At 46.0% G+C, this 15,506-nt stretch overlaps 1 protein-coding gene across 1 annotated transcript; it reads right to left on the reverse strand.

Annotated features, from left to right (window-relative positions):
- Window positions 1–11,476: 11,476 nt before the first annotated feature.
- On the reverse strand, window positions 11,477–14,197 carry CCN1 (cellular communication network factor 1). The gene is made up of 5 exons (XM_036256174.1): window positions 14,084–14,197; window positions 13,592–13,805; window positions 12,889–13,245; window positions 12,543–12,754; window positions 11,477–12,429 (listed from the first exon to the last, which is right to left on the reverse strand). Exons 1-5 carry the CDS (start codon window positions 14,150–14,152, stop codon window positions 12,127–12,129), a joined length of 1,155 nt encoding a protein of 384 aa, XP_036112067.1. The 5' UTR covers window positions 14,153–14,197; the 3' UTR covers window positions 11,477–12,126.
- Window positions 14,198–15,506: the final 1,309 nt, after the last annotated feature.

Consider the following 15,506-nt stretch of genomic DNA (forward strand, 5'->3'; position numbering starts at 1 on the left):
CAGTGCACACAGGTTCAACATATGAGTGTTTCGTCTCCCTCCGCACGCATGTGGCCTGCTCACCTGTGCTCTGCTTCATGCAGGGTACATACCTGCATTATCACTGCGGTGCATCTCTCTAAATGGAATGCAGCCCTTGTCAGAAATAACTTCATTCTAAAGTAAACGAAACAAAGGAAAGTGTGGTTTCCATTTGCTCCTTCAGGACAGGGAAACCCTGGCTCCTGGGGGCCGGGCCTGAGCAGACCAGAAACGCTCAAGGGAGGGAGGCCAGTCATGGCACAAACCCTTCAAGCCAGTGACCCAGCACAAAGACAGCACTGTGGGGAAACTCGATATAAGGGTGTGCCTCGCTCTGCGGGAATGCGATACGCAAAAAAAATCCAAAGTTATAAAATAGATAAATCTGGGGTGGTTATTGACTTTTCAAGAGAACTCGCCAGCAGGTTCCTCTAAATAGCCAGCTCCCACAGTCTACTTAAACTGTGACTTTATTTTCAGGAGTTTGATATTACACACCGGTTTTCAGGAGAAACATAAATAGGTCCCCGGGGAGCCTGGCGTCGCAGTGTGTCTGCGACCAGAACTTAAGGTGAGCGGGCCTGGAGCTGCTGCGCTGGGGGGCGGGGTTAGGAGCTCCCTCCGCGGCTGCTCATTGCATCGGGCTTTCTCCAGGCTTAGGTGGGACAGGAAGACAAAGGCCCCATCTGGATCTTCCTGCCTCTGCTTGAGTGGGTTACTGATTTCTCAGCACACTTTCCTATAAGGGGCCCACAGGATTTATGGCAGCAACTCATGCATTCATTCATTCATTCATTCAAGAGTGCTTACTTGATACTTTCTTTGTGCGTGACACTACACTAAGACAGCAAAGTAGAGAAGACTGTACGGTGTGTTCCTGTCCTCTAGGAGCTCACAGTCTAGTTAGGCAAGCTCCTGGATGGCACTGATTCTAGACGGTACATGTTTTACCCTTTAACAGCTCTGAAATCAGAACGCATCGTTCTGCATATGGCATGACATTTAATTGGCTGGGTTTTTCTTAGTGGTAAGTACAATGGTGGTGTATCTTGCGACTGGCAGTGTCTTAGATGAAACTGGGTATATCAAGGTGCTAAGCAATGGTTTACCGCTACAGGACTCTGAGCAGGGTTTGATGATTGAAGAATAAAATTGGACCCCTGGTGAATATACCTCATGGGATTCACTGTGCAGAGAATGGGAGGAATATGTTTAAAATAATGTCCGTTTTCCACAGCTTTCCAAGGATGCCAGGCTGGAATCTCATCCTCCCTCCACTCTGGGAGTGGGGAATGGTAGTGGCCAAGGCCTGGTTCCCTTCTATGCACGTCCTGAGAACACAAGAGGAGCAAAGTAGCAGAAACAGGTTTGGGTAGCAGCCCTTCAGGAATGAGGAAATTGGTGTTGATTCTCTGGCAAGTCCTTGGTCATCTGTACCTTCCAGGAGCCAGTGCTGTGCCTGGCATGAAACAAACAGAAATATAAACATCTGTGTGTGGGGGGGTACCTGGTAGATCGACATAAATATATGTACAGATGTATGTCAAATGAATGAATTTCTGTGATTGAGGCCAAAATTTTATTACAAAAATAAGTTCAAGGTGACTGCTAATCTTGACTTCTTGGTCAAAATTCAGAACCATTTCTTACAATCTGTCTAATGTTATAGGGGATTTCTTTCTTCCTTTTTTTGGCTTTACCATCCTTCACCCCAAAAAGCTGTGGTTCCTGTGGCTGGTGCTGAACTGTTGCAATGTTCTGTTTCTTTAAATGGCTATGTCCCCACCGCGTACCAAGAGATCTGGTCTCCGACTCATGGGAATATACAGCGTCTCGGCAGATGACAGTGAGAGTGACCGTGGGGGTTAAATGAGCTCTCGGGAGCATGCGTGGACCCCTGGAATGGTTTAGAACAAGTGCGTTGACACAATAACATAATCCAAATCCTCCAACTCATTTATTGAAGTAGCACATAAAGGCTAGATTACTTTAGAATTCTTGCCCATACAGAAGATAAAGACACTTGGCCATTTAGTGATGCCTCTTCTTGACATTCACTTTGACTGCGAGTGCAGTTACGATACTTCTTCTGTGTCTGAGGAATGGGTGAGGTGTAAGGCACCGAGTGGAGCCGCCCCTTTGGCCTGTTGCTTACATGTCGCACTTCTGCAGGCTTAAAATTCTGGTCAAGAGCTGTGTGGGGCTAGTGGTGCGCATGAGTTGTACTCTAGAAGGAACTGGAAACCACTAAAGGGCTGGACTCCTTGGAGAATTTGACTTGTGGCACAAACATAAAAGTGTCAGGTGGCAGTAACCAGGTCACCCAGGCTACTTCTGTCTAGCGGTTTGCCTTTGCTGTCGAGTCCAAATAGTTATTGGTGCTGTCTCAGGTGACCCCCCAGTGAGTCAGGCCCAGGCTGGGTCCTGTCAGCCTGAGGTCAGCCTGTCATACTGAGGCCATGACATGGGAGCAGCAGACACTTTGTCTCCCGGTGGCGTGGGGCAGGGGCTGCACTCCACCGCTCCCAGCTCGTCTGCTGTTCCTGCACTGATTCACTCTCTGCAGGCTGGGGATTTCCAACGTCCACTCCCCTGGAAGGGACCAACCCGTGCCCATCACAGGGCATGTGCCCTACAGGTCCCTGCTGAGGGCTGCTTTTCCTCTTATCAACCGTAAACACCAAGATGCAAAAAGACTGTTACTACTCAGGTCTTGTCTGAGTCTACGAGTGTGCCAACGTTGATAGTATTCCCAGCCTTCAAATATTTTAGTGTTTTCCAGTTTGGGAGGTAATTCCAAACAGCAAACTCGTATTCATCCTTCAAGACCCAATTCAGATGTTTTGTCCTCTGTGAAGCTTTCTCTGACTACCCTCTCTGCTCTCATCTTCCTTGTTTCTCTGACAGAAGCACTTGCATATATTACTGTCTCTGCCAGAGAGACACCCTTGAGGCCAGGGATCATGTCTCATTAGTTCCTTGTCTGTTGCCCAGGTCTGGCTGCTCTGTGGCCTGTCAAGTGCTACTCAGTAAATGGAAGGTAAATAAATAAGGGGATTATATTACTGCCAAATATTTGTTTGTTGGTTCACTCATTCACATTTAAAAGTACTTTCTACCCTGGCCGGTTTGACTCAGCTGTTAGAGTATTGGCCCCGCAGACCAGAGTCTCGGGTTTGATTCTGGTCAAGGGCACGTACCTCGGTTGCAGTTCAATCTCCGGCCCTGGTTGGGGTCGTGCAGGAGGCAACCAATCATGTGTCTCTCTCATGTCGATGTTTCTCTCTCTCTCTTTCTCTCTCTCTCTTTTTCTCTCTCTCTCTTTCTCTCTTCCTCCCTCCCACTCTATGTGAAAACAAATATTCTCAGGTGAGGATTAAAATAATAATAATAAATAAATAAAAGTACTTTCTTCTCCTTTGGAAGTAGTCATCACTATGTTATTTATAAATACCAAGAGCCTCAAAAAGGGCCAAGTGTAAAATCATCAGTTAGGATGAGTTTAGCTCTAAGTAACAGCTGACTTAGCAAAAATAGTTTAAACGATAGGAGGTTTATTTTCACAAGGAACAAGAGGTCTGGGTGGCAGGTAGGCCCAGGGCTGGGTGATTCAGCAGCTCAGTGGTCTCAGGGACCCAGAGCCTTCCCACCTGTCTGCTGCCCCAGGTTCCACATGTCAGTGGTGCCTGGCTCCCGGGCTCAGGAGACATTTCCTTTCCTAGTCTCTTGTTTATTGTCCAGGAAACCCTTTCTTAGAAGCGTCCCCTTGCCCGAGAAGATTTCTCCTTCAGTGTCCTTGATCAGGATTAAGTCACAACCTTAATCCTGATAAGGAAATGAGCCCCTCACAGTGGCTGAAGCCAGTCCTGGTGCGGTCCCTGGAGTTCGGATGGCGACAGGGGTTTCCTGTCCTGGACACGAGGGAGGGAGAACACCCGACACAACTGGGGCTCTGCTAGCAAGGAGTCAAGCAAGTGGGGGGTGGCTGTTGGGTCGACATCCAATAGTGTCTGCTGTGCCAAGTATTTGAATAAATTATGGCATGTCAATAACAGAATGAAAGTCTATAAAACCATTACAGTGACTTGGGGAGAACTATATGTATCAACACGTATTGACTTTCAAGGTAAATTTTCAAGTACATGTAAAACCCTATATATAATCTTTTTTTGTTCATGATAAGAATATTAATAAATGCCAGGTTGGGCACACCCCAAAATCTGTAAGACTAATGCGCACTATGCACGTAAACAGCGGTTGTGTGTGGGTATGTGCTCACATGTGTGTAAAAAGGAGGGTTTGCTAGGGACCTTCGTTCTTGACATTCTGTATTTCTTATACTATTCAATTTGTATACGTATGCCTTCCTTTTGTTAAGACAAAAACAAACATTGAAGAGACTACTTTAAACAGCCTGGTATCATTTTAAACGCAAGAAGTCAAAGACATGGGCTCCTTTCTAGGAACAAACTCATTTGAAATATAGAAAGGACCTCCTTGAAAGTTTTGCTCATGAACCAAAAATTTAAACTCCCTCCATGAATGAGCAACACTTTTTTTTAGCTGGTAAGTCTCCTTAAAAGAAGATCCCAATTTTGACCACGTCGAATCATTATCCGATGGCTGGAGAAGGGCGCCATCCTTGCTCCGGGAAGCTGACGTCACCGACTTCCCTATAGGAAATCCACTGCCAGAAATTTCCCAGGAGCCACGTGGACACCAAAACCCAGCCAAACCTCCCTGAAACTCAAGTGCTTTTCTGTGCCCCACATGCCTCTGTCAGGGATGAGCTCAGAGGATAAATCCTCTGAGGTCTACCTTCCACTCTGCCCCTGGCTAACTATAACCGCTCAGGTAAGACCTCCCTCTCGGCGGAGTTCATTGAACGCCTCTGAAAAGTGAGTATTATTTGTGACAGCATTTGAAGGAAGGACTCTGGGTCGTTAAAAATAAAATTCTAGAGTAAACCCCGTAGCTATCTTTAGCCATTCCCCCTGGGAAGTTTCTTTGGTTACTATAAAAATAGACGGTTCGATGCAGCCCAGGTTCAGGAGGCTGTGTCAGTCTTTGGTCAACTTGTCCAGGGTCTGTTGGAAACGGTGACGCGGTCTTATAAATGGAATAGGTACACTTCACCAAAATACACAGACTAGACGTGTAGAAGGAAGCCGGGCGTGCTTACCGTTCCACGTGCATTCGAAACGAATGAAGTGGTCGCTATTCCTTCCTGATTTTATAACATGGCATTGTCACGCCAAAAATTATTTTTCTAAGCACTGTTATAGTAAAGGGGTGGCTCTAGGCTCTGCCTTTTTAAGGAAGAACCTGGACTGCTAAAGAAGAGCTCTTTCTGCCTCCCCCCCCCCCCCCACACACACACCCCGCATCTCTCCTTCACTGATCCGCAGAGGACCGGCTCTCACCAGGTAGCTGAGCCAGCTCCCTCCTTGGAGGAACTGCCCCATAGGAACTGTTTCACTCCTGCCAGAGCTTAGACATTTTCAAAAGAATCCAAAAATGTGGGCTTTTTTTCCTTCAGTTTTTTTGTCTTTTAAATATGTTTTTATTGATTTTTTTAGAGAGAGAAGAAGGGAAAGGGAGAGAGATATAGAAAGATCAATGTGAGAGTCATCAATCTGCTCCCTCCTGCACAACCCCATGGGGATCGAGCCTGCAACCTGGGCATGTGCTCTGACTGGAATCAAACTGGTGAACTCTTGGTGCACGGGTCAATCCACTGAGCCATACTAATGGCCTGTAAGACTCTAAACCCAGGTGGTGCAGGTGTTTTTGATTTTTCTTTATGGCTGAGATGAGAAAGGTATCAATGGTTATAGCAGAAAGTTTCAACTATGCACCAAGGCTTTTGAATAGTTTCCAACCTGTTTCTCTCTCAAAAGGTGCCCTGGCTGATGTGGCACAGTGGTTAGAATGTCGGCCTCGCATCAAAGGGTCTGGGTTTGATTGCTAGTCAAGGGCACACACCTGGGTTGCAGGTTCGATCCCTGGCCCCAGCCTGGGCACGTGTGGGAGGCAACCAATCAATGTGTCTCTCTCAGATTGATGTTTCTCTCTCCCTCCCTTCCACTCTCTCTAATGATCATTGAAAAAAATATTCTCAGGTGACGATTAACAAAAACACAACTGAGGTAACAACTCTTCCAGGAAGCCCTCATTGATCCCAAGCCCAGGCAGTTGGTAGCTTTCTCTTCATGCCTTTTCTGTGCCTTATTATATTTATTACTGCATACCTTCGGTTATGTGGTACCAACTACCAATTCTCCTATAGTAACAGGATGTCTGGTTTTTAGCTCGGTACATGGCATCCCAGAATAAAAACTACATTTCCCAGCCTCCTTTGCAGTTGGTGAAGCTGTGTTCCTGAGGTGAACCAGGGAAGGGGAACCACCCATGGTGAACATGATAACAGGAGCTTTGATCATCGAATCCTTGGGGCATCACCTCAGCCTAGCACTTCCTACCTGGATTTTCACATGAGAGAGGAACAACTTCTGTGTTACTACTTAAGCATTATTATTTGAGCTACCTGTTACTTGCAGCTGAACCTAACTGTAATTAACTTTTGCTTACATGTAGGTCCCCCCACCACCACAAAGTAAAGAAACCATGCTTTATCAACTATTGCATAGCACTGTGCCTGAACTATAGTGGTGTCCATATGTATTGAGTGTGTGGCTGTATAATAAAAGAATGAGTGAATGACTAACAAGCTAGAGGAAAGCCCAAGGGAAAATAGAAGGAAGACATTGTGCCAATGAGGAGGTGCCTTTGAATTTAGTTTCAGCTTAAGCCCTGGCTGGTGTGGCTCAGTGCCAGGGTTGCAGGGTGTTGGGGAGGCAGCCAGTTGATGTTTCACTCTCACATTGATGTTCAATAAAATAAATAAAAAGTAACTAAAATTTTGTTTCAGCTTAAGACAACATCATTCTATATTAATGAGTGCTTACATTATGCCAGGCACAGTGCCGAGTGAGGCTTTTATAGTGGTGAAAAAAGCAGGCAAAACTTTCTGCTATCATAGAGGTTATTGTAGACGGACAGACATAATAAGTGAGCAAGAAACTATCAGGTAGTGCTAAATGCTATGATGGAAATAAAACTGCCTAATGTAATGAACTACTTAGACTGGGTGGTGAGGGAGGGTCACTGAGAAGGTAGCATTTATGCTGAGACCTGCATGACAAGAAGCTTAGATCAAGAAGGGCACTGAGGCAGAGCAACAGCTAGTGCAAAGGCCCTGAGGAATAATTTACTTGGTTTATTTCAAAGAGGAAAAAGCAAGTGGGATTATAGAGAGTGAAAGTGAGTGGTAAGAAATAGGCAGAGTTCAGGACCTGTGTGCCAAGCAAGGAGTTAATGTTATTCCAAAGTAATGGGGAGCTATGGAGCCTTTAAGCTGAGATTGAATGGTCTGGTTTACATTTATAAAGGATCACTCTGGCTTCTGTAAGGAGACTGGAACCCAGTGATGTTTCAGTTATCTACTGCTGTGTAACAATCAACACACAAAACTTAAGGTCTTAAAATAATCATATTAGTTTGCTGTTCTATGGGTCATGAATACTGATAAGGATTTGACTGGCAGTTCATCTCCAATTCACAAGACACCAGCTTGTGAGGCAGCTGGGGATGGAGGATCCACTTCCAAGAAGGTTTCTTCATGATGTTTGATGCCCAGGTACTCCCTGACCGTTCTCTTTCTCCGCAAGGCATCTCATCCCCTAGGGCCTGTCCGCATAGTGTGGGCTTCTCAGAGCCTGCCCTCCACAGCAGCTCATTTCAGAGAGAAGGGGAGAGGAACTCCTAGCTCGTGATACACTTGGAACCGGTACACACTGCATCATGTCCTAGATGCTCAGGGATTAAAGCAGTCAGAAAGTCCACCCACACCCAGGAGGGTGGAAAACGAGACCCCATCTATTGATGGAGGAGCAGCAGGGCCACATTGCAGAAAGGCATGTGGAGTGGAAGACATTAGGGCAGCCACCTTCGGAGAATATAATGCGCCACAAGTGAGGAGGCCATTTCGGTAATTCAGACAAGAAATGATGGTGGCTTAGATTTGGACATAAGAAAGGGGTGGATTCAGAATATATGAGCAGAATCTGTGGGAACTATAAAGCATTAACGAATGCATCTGAGCACTTGCTTAATTGAATTGCACTTTATAAGGTTACGAGGATGAGTGTTGCCCACCACCAATAAACTAAGTCACAAATAAATCTGTCTGTTCACAGGACACATACATCATTGTCATGCTTCACAATGTGCTTTGTTTCTAAGAATGAGTTATTTAGGGCAGGGACTTAATGAGGCCCAGCTATCAGGGCTATATGGGGAGATGAACGCATGGACCCACTGACAGTGAGAGCCAGGGATTACCACATCCCATCACCAGGGGTGCTTTGGAGAGTAAAGAGGGCCCACCAACATTGCATTTCCAAAGGCTTCATAGAGATGAGTTCATTTGCCCACAGAAAGACCTGAGCGGTTTCACTTCATACGTTCAATTGCTTAAGGAGACAAAGTGTTCAAGGTACAGGAATCAATGCACCAAAGAGAGTATATGAAAAAGAATGCCTTGGATGGCAAAAATGCTGGGAGCTATTGTTCCATTTGAAAACAGGAGAGCCCTGGCCGGTTTGGCTCAGCGGTTAGAGCGTCGGCCTGCGGTCCAGAGAGACCCGGGTTTGGTTCCCGCTAAGGGCACGTACCTCGGTTGCAGTTTGTCCCCGGCCCTGGTTGGTTGTGCGGGTGGCAGCCACTGGATGTGTCCCTTTCACCTCTCTCTCTCTCTCTCTCTCTCTCTCTCTCTCTCTCTCTCTCTCTCTCTCCCCCCCTCTCTCTCCATCCCACTCTGTCTGAACCAAAAATGTCCTCGGGTGAGGATAAAAAATAAAATAAAATAAAACAGGAGAGAATAATCCAGAAACTTGCCCAGAGTCACCCAGTAAATGAATGACAGAGTTGGTGCGAAAAGACATTTCTCTGAGTTCCAATCTGGGATTCTTTCCGAATCACCTGCCACTCTGAGCAGAACACACAGCTTTGTTCTGTACCATGGTCCTACTGGACCCCTGCTACTGCTCAGCTGACTTTCAAATACTGCCAGATGGCAGGAGGAGAGGTTGTGAACAAATCAAGCCTGGTCTTTCTATTGGAAAAATAACTCTGAAATATGCTTTGCTAATTTTGACCTAGTCACACCTCTTTGTGGGGTGGACAGCACACACATTTATGTGAAAATCTTCACAGTAAGACTACTTACTATATTTTTAAATGTCCAAATTTTCTTAAAATTCACTAAATTTCTAAGACTCTGAGGTTATCCTGTAACTCTCAGTTCTTACATCTGTGTCAAAAAATCAAACAAAAACCCATCCGGGTCTTTTGGATTTGAAAGTGAGAACAACACACGATCTTTGCTGTGTGCAGAGGGGTACATCTATATTATGATGAATGTTTATATGTGCAATTTTTATTTCATATATGCAGGTGCAGGGTTTTTATTTTGTTTTCTCAGTATTTGCAGGAGGTGGCCAGACCTAGTTGTATTTTCTAAGTCACATCATTTCATTCTCAGCAACTTTGACTTTCTTCATTTTTTTCTATAGCCAAATGAAATGGATGTAATTTGCACTTATTTCTCTTTTTTATTAATTGAGCACTCAGCGGTTACGCATTACTCTTATTGTATTTACTACAATAAGATTAATGACCCAAAGATCCAGTGTTTTCCCATGCCAGGTTTTGTTTCACATTTGAGCTGATTTGGACAAATATCACTTCCCTACACACTTAAAAGATCTATAATTTATTGCTCCTTGATCCAGAAGTAATTTGCTAGCACTCGTGCTGGAGGAAAATACCTCAGGATTGGTGCCTGGGAATCTGTAAATCTTACCTATGAATTTAGATGTCTGTTCAACAAGATTGCACCTCAAAAACCTCACACCTTTTTATATTTCACGTGTTATATTACACTGACAAGTTTAACTGCATCCAAGACTGAACCAGGTGGTGTTTAAATTCCCAAATACCTTAACATTTGAATGCCTTCGGCAAGGAAAACTGACTACACAGTAGGCACAAAGTGTAATATTTCATTCAGGCAAGACATTGTCAAAATCAGAAGAGTGAAGGCCTTTGCCCATAAATTTTACCATCACATTTATATTAACCTTTACGCATTTCAGTAAGGCTTTAAAACCATGCTTAGACAGTGCTGTTCTGCAGGCCTTCAGTAAAGCATCAATATTAAACTATTTTTGAAAAATCGCCCTTACAGGACCCCAGGAGCTGTCCCCCTCCTCCCCTTTTAAAGCACTTTCTCTTATTGCCTAAAAATTCAAGTACTCTCTTAACCAAGTGCAGACTGAAATATTTCACTGTGGATTTGAACAGGAGCCAAGAGGGTCGATGAAAGGAAAACTTCTCTCTATAAAAGGTTTATTGTCAGCGCTTTCTAAAGATGTAGTTTCTTCTGAAACAGGCTACCAACATTTTCACAAACATTGACGCAGCCTTCTCAGCCTCTCCTAGACCTATGATTCAGGTCCTTTTCTTTCAGGAATGCTCTGCATCTAGCCTTTGACCTTCTGGATAGCCAACTCTGTCTAACTGCTCCCGCCTTCATCAATATAATGTATATTATAAAAAAGAGAGGGGGATGGGGTAGCTTGGTCCTTGTGCTACTGGAAAAGTACTTGAAATTCCTTGCATTCCTTTGCATTTAACAGTATGTTTACCTAATCACTAGCTTATTAGGATTAACACAAGTCATTGCTTCAAGCTTATTCAATGAAAACAAACTGATCCCAACTGAGGGTGCATTTTTAAGTAGTTCTCTTAAGTTTTTGAAACAAAATTAGTAAAATATGAAGTTATAAACAAGTGACCTTTTATAACATGTTATGCAACCACACTTAATTTTACCCACGGATGTAGATACGTGCAGCCTGGGTTATGGACTGTTTTTGTTGAAGTTTCTCTCCTCTCCCGAAGTGACATGCACAACCAGCTAGTGATTAAAATGATAAATGACTCTACTATACCCACCTCACAGTGATTGGGTGAAGGAGACCCTTAGGCTTTGATTTCTTATAAAAACAAAGCATTATTATTTAAATCACAATTTTGGCTTTAGATTCCTTCTTGTGCTTCTTACAATGCCTGGTGTTTAGTACATGTTTTTATACAGATTATTTTAAATGCAAACATCTTCCTCTACTGAAGATATCAAAGCAATCATTGTCTCTCTCTCTTTCTCTCTCTCTCTTTTTGTAAGTTATTTTCCTGCTCTATTCCAAGCACCTAGAACAGATCCTGGCACAAAGCACTCAATAAATCCTGTTTGAATGATTGAATGGATAAGCTAGATTATCCCCAATGACTTTGGACAATCTCTAAAAATACTGAATGCCAATAACTCAGATATTAGGTAAATATTTCTTTATTAAATGATTAATTCCATAAATAAATTCTTTTCATGAATATAAAATTAAAATCATTTACAAATTATTCCAGTATTACATTTCCCCACCCTCCCCGAAAGCTACATTTTGATAAATAAAAACATTCAGTCTTAAAAACACCTGATTTCTGTTTGCAGTTTAGAGTGCAGATAGCTGCCTCTCATGGACACTCACAGAGTGTCACCTTCAGGAAGGAATGGGACCCCTTCCCATTTACTTCTGTCAAAGGATGAAAACTTTAACTGTCCCACTAATCTTACTATCTTTTACAATTGCAGAACTGAAAGGAAAAGAGCCTAGAGAAAAATACGCTTACCAAATAATTTACAAACAGAAAACAGAACGTCATCAACACCACGAGCTCCAAAATGAAGCAGTAACATGTGCTCCAATATTACGAAGCAAAGTATTCTCCAGTCGCGGCTGCATTAGTGTCCATCTGCACCAGCACACCTGGCAGTTTCGAAATACCTTAATACTACTCAAGAATGAGCAATGTATCCTTTCTACAATGAGTCCCTTCACCCTTACCGCCCCCACCCATGTATCCGTGATTCTGGCACTCTTCTCCCTTTTTTGTCCACCCTTGTGCTGGAAACCCAAGTGGCATTTAGTCCCTAAATTTGTGAATGTCGTTGAACAGCCTGTAGAAGGGAAACGCGGCCTCGTTGGCATGCGGGCAGTTGTAGTTGCATTTGCAGGACTGAATCATCATGACGTTCTTGGAAAACATCTCCCCGTCTTCACAGCGGAAGCGCATCTTCACAGTCCTGGTCTGCTGGGGCGTGCAGCATCGGCCGTCCATGCAGGAACCGCAGTACTTGGGCCGGTATTTCTTCACACTTGAACATCCAGCATAGGTAAACTTGACAGGTTCGGGGGATTTCTTGGTCTTGCTGCATTTCTTGCCCTTCTGTAAGAAAGATGAGAGAAGGAAAGTTAGGGGCAATGGTTCTTTCATGGAAGAGAGGTTCCCATGTCACCCAGCTGCCCCGGAACAGTCTACCTGCCACTGCAGAAACTTACTTTCAGGCTGCTGTACATCGGCTGTCCACAAGGCCGCACTTCACAAATCCGGGTTTCTTTCACCAGGCGGCATTCAGGGTTGTCATTGGTAACTCGTGTGGAGATACCAGTTCCACAGGTCTTAGAGCACTGGGACCATGAAGTTGTTTGAACGATACATTTCTGGCCATGTAAAGAAGGGTTGTATAGGATGCGAGGTTCCGTTCCAAAAACTAGAAAGACAAACAAGAGGGAAGACTTCTCAGGTGCGTACTGACAACAAACAGATTCAAGTCCTCATTTCTATAAAGCTTCAGAGGAGGAATGTATTTCAGTACCATGTCTTACAGCCTCCGTTTTGACTTACCAGGGAGCCGCTTCAGGGAGCCACCTTTTCCAAATGCAATTAATTCATTGTTTCTTGTTAACTCCACCTCTGAGGCATCCAGGGTGGGCCCCTTGCCCAGGAGGTCGTCCATGTCCTCCATGGGGTCCTTGGCACCGTCCTCATCACAGACCAGCTCCTCACAGCACTGCCCCGTAACTTTGACCAGTCGGGGGTTGGAACACCCCAAGTTGGGGAGAGAAAGTTCTTGGGGACACAGAGGAATGCAGCCCACGGCGCCGTCAATACATGTGCACTGATGTTTACAGTTGGGCTGGAAACTTTCCCCGTTCTGGTAGATTCTGGAGTTGTATTCACAGGGTCTGCCCTCTGACTGAGCTGCAGAGCACCAAAAGAGAAAGGGAGAAGAGGATAAAGTTAAGATTCCGAACCACAGCCTGAAACTCATACATATTTCTGCTGTTAAATTCAATTTATGGTAAAGTTCCCTACAATTCCCCAGAGACTCCAGACCAGAACAATAAGTTAGTCAGGAATCACTTTTCCGTATGCGCTTTTCGTTGGGCCCAGACACACTGAATTGCATTCCAGACTGCTGAAATCATGTGCCTTTCTGCCAAGCTACCAACAACAAAGCATCACCATACATGGTCTCAAAATTACTAAACTTCTGGACTACGGGGACTATTATTTTTTTAAAGGGGCCAAATCACAAGCATCTTACCTCTGCAGATCCCCTTCAGAGCGGTGGAGCTGGCGCCGAAATTGCATTCCAGCCCCTTGGTGTGGTCGCAGGGCTGCATTTTGCTGCAGTCCTCGTTGAGCTGCTTGGCGCAGACCTTACAGCAGTCGCAGCCGTCCCGGACGAGCCCGACTCCCGGGGCACACTTGGGTGCCTCCAGGGGGCAGTCGCAGTTGGCGGGGCAGGTGGAGAGCGCCTGGAGGGGGAGAAGACTCGCGTGAGACTCGGCGCGGTGAGCACGAGGGGCGCCCACGGAAGGGACAGGGGTCTCTGATCCGGTCCGGCCGGGCCACCCCGGGCAGGGCTGCGTCGGCCAGGAGGCCCCAGACACATCTTCGGAGGGGGACTTAAAGAAAGAGCTACTCCGAAACGCCCCCGAACTTTTTTAGCTTAGTTTTCTTCTGCCGTGGGCAATCTGGGGAATGGACGAGGGACCGGGAGAGCAGACGGGGAAGCGGAGGCAAAAGAACTCACCAGCCCGACCAAGTAGAGGAGGGTGACGGCGACAACGACGACGAGCGTCCCGGCCGTGCTGGAGCTCATTGTGGCGCGCAGGAGTCCGGGCGAGTACGGGAGCAAAGACGCCAACACACGGGTGCGCAGTACAGACCCGGCGCGGCTGGGTCGGGGCGGCGGGGGCGGCGGGCCGGGCGGCACGGAGCGAGCGGGTTGCGGACGTCCTTCTGTCGAGGTCCTTCCCGAGGAGGAGCGGAAGGCGCGGGTGCTGCTCGGGGCGCTCTCGCTCGCGGTCTGCTGCAGCGCGCAGAGCCCGCCTTTTATACGGCCGGCAGCGGCGCCGCGTGTTGCAGTGACGTCGGCTCTGTCTGCGCGTTCCAGAATTCTCAAACATCTCTGGAATGTTAGTTGGCGCGCGCTGCTGCCAAGCGCCTCCCCTGGCTCCGTTGCACCTTTTTTTTTTTTTTTTTTTGGTCTTGGACCCAAGAAAACAATCTTCCGTTTTTCCACTTTAAATAACGACTTGTATTGGGGAGGGCTTTTTTTTTGGAGTTATGGTGGAAGTATCAAAGGGGGGCGAGCTAAGAACTTTGGACTGGGAGGGTAGGAGGACCTGAGAGGGAGGAACAAAAGTCATTTTGTTTGGTGATGCCGAGTTGACCGGGCAGTCTTGGAAGCCCTCGCCCGGGAAGAAAGCGAGCTGTTTGCTTGTTTACAACCAAGGTGAGAGTCAAGTTATCTACTGAGAGAGGCTAAGGGGGAGGGGGAATGTGTCTCTGAGCCAGGTGTCTAGTTATGGACTTCATAGAGGCACGCTCGGATCAAGTCCCAAAGCTTTTGCATGGTGTTTATTAGCTAAGTTAAGTGTACTGCAAATTAATACCTGCAGTGTCATTTATGAATGAGAAAGGGGTGAAATCAACTTCCTCCATGTCTGGCAATTTTCCAAGCAGAGGTCTTCCCTCTTCCCTCCTCCTCCCCCATCCTCCCTTTTTCGGTATGTCGTACTTGTTTGTTTTTGGAGGTTCCCACTTTAGTTCCAGCCCACTGCCTGGGTTGGAAGTCGGAGAGGAAACGAACGCAGGGAGTTCTCCGGGAGGCTGACTTCCTCACGGATGCGGGAGATTGGCTAGGCGCTTCCAGCCTCCCTCCGCGGGCGGGTGGCGATGCACACGAAGCAGCCAGCCAAGCGGAGGGGACCACCGTGGAGTGATTTATTCTGAGATCATCACCTGTAGATACTGGAAGGCCAAACCAGATTCCACCACCATTGTGCCCAATGGATCTCTGGAAAAAGCAGACTCCTTAAAGCTGAAAGTCTTGCGGGATTTTTAATTCCTTTCCTTCGAACCACTTAGAAACCTCCCACTGCAAGTGAACTGCGATGCTTTTCTCTCCAAGTACAGAGAAATAAGAGATTTCAGATGTAATACTCTGTCAT

The sequence above is a fragment of the Molossus molossus genome, unplaced genomic scaffold (genome assembly GCF_014108415.1).
Source record: "Molossus molossus isolate mMolMol1 unplaced genomic scaffold, mMolMol1.p scaffold_m16_p_12, whole genome shotgun sequence".
In the NCBI taxonomy this organism is placed as follows: domain Eukaryota; kingdom Metazoa; phylum Chordata; class Mammalia; order Chiroptera; family Molossidae; genus Molossus; species Molossus molossus.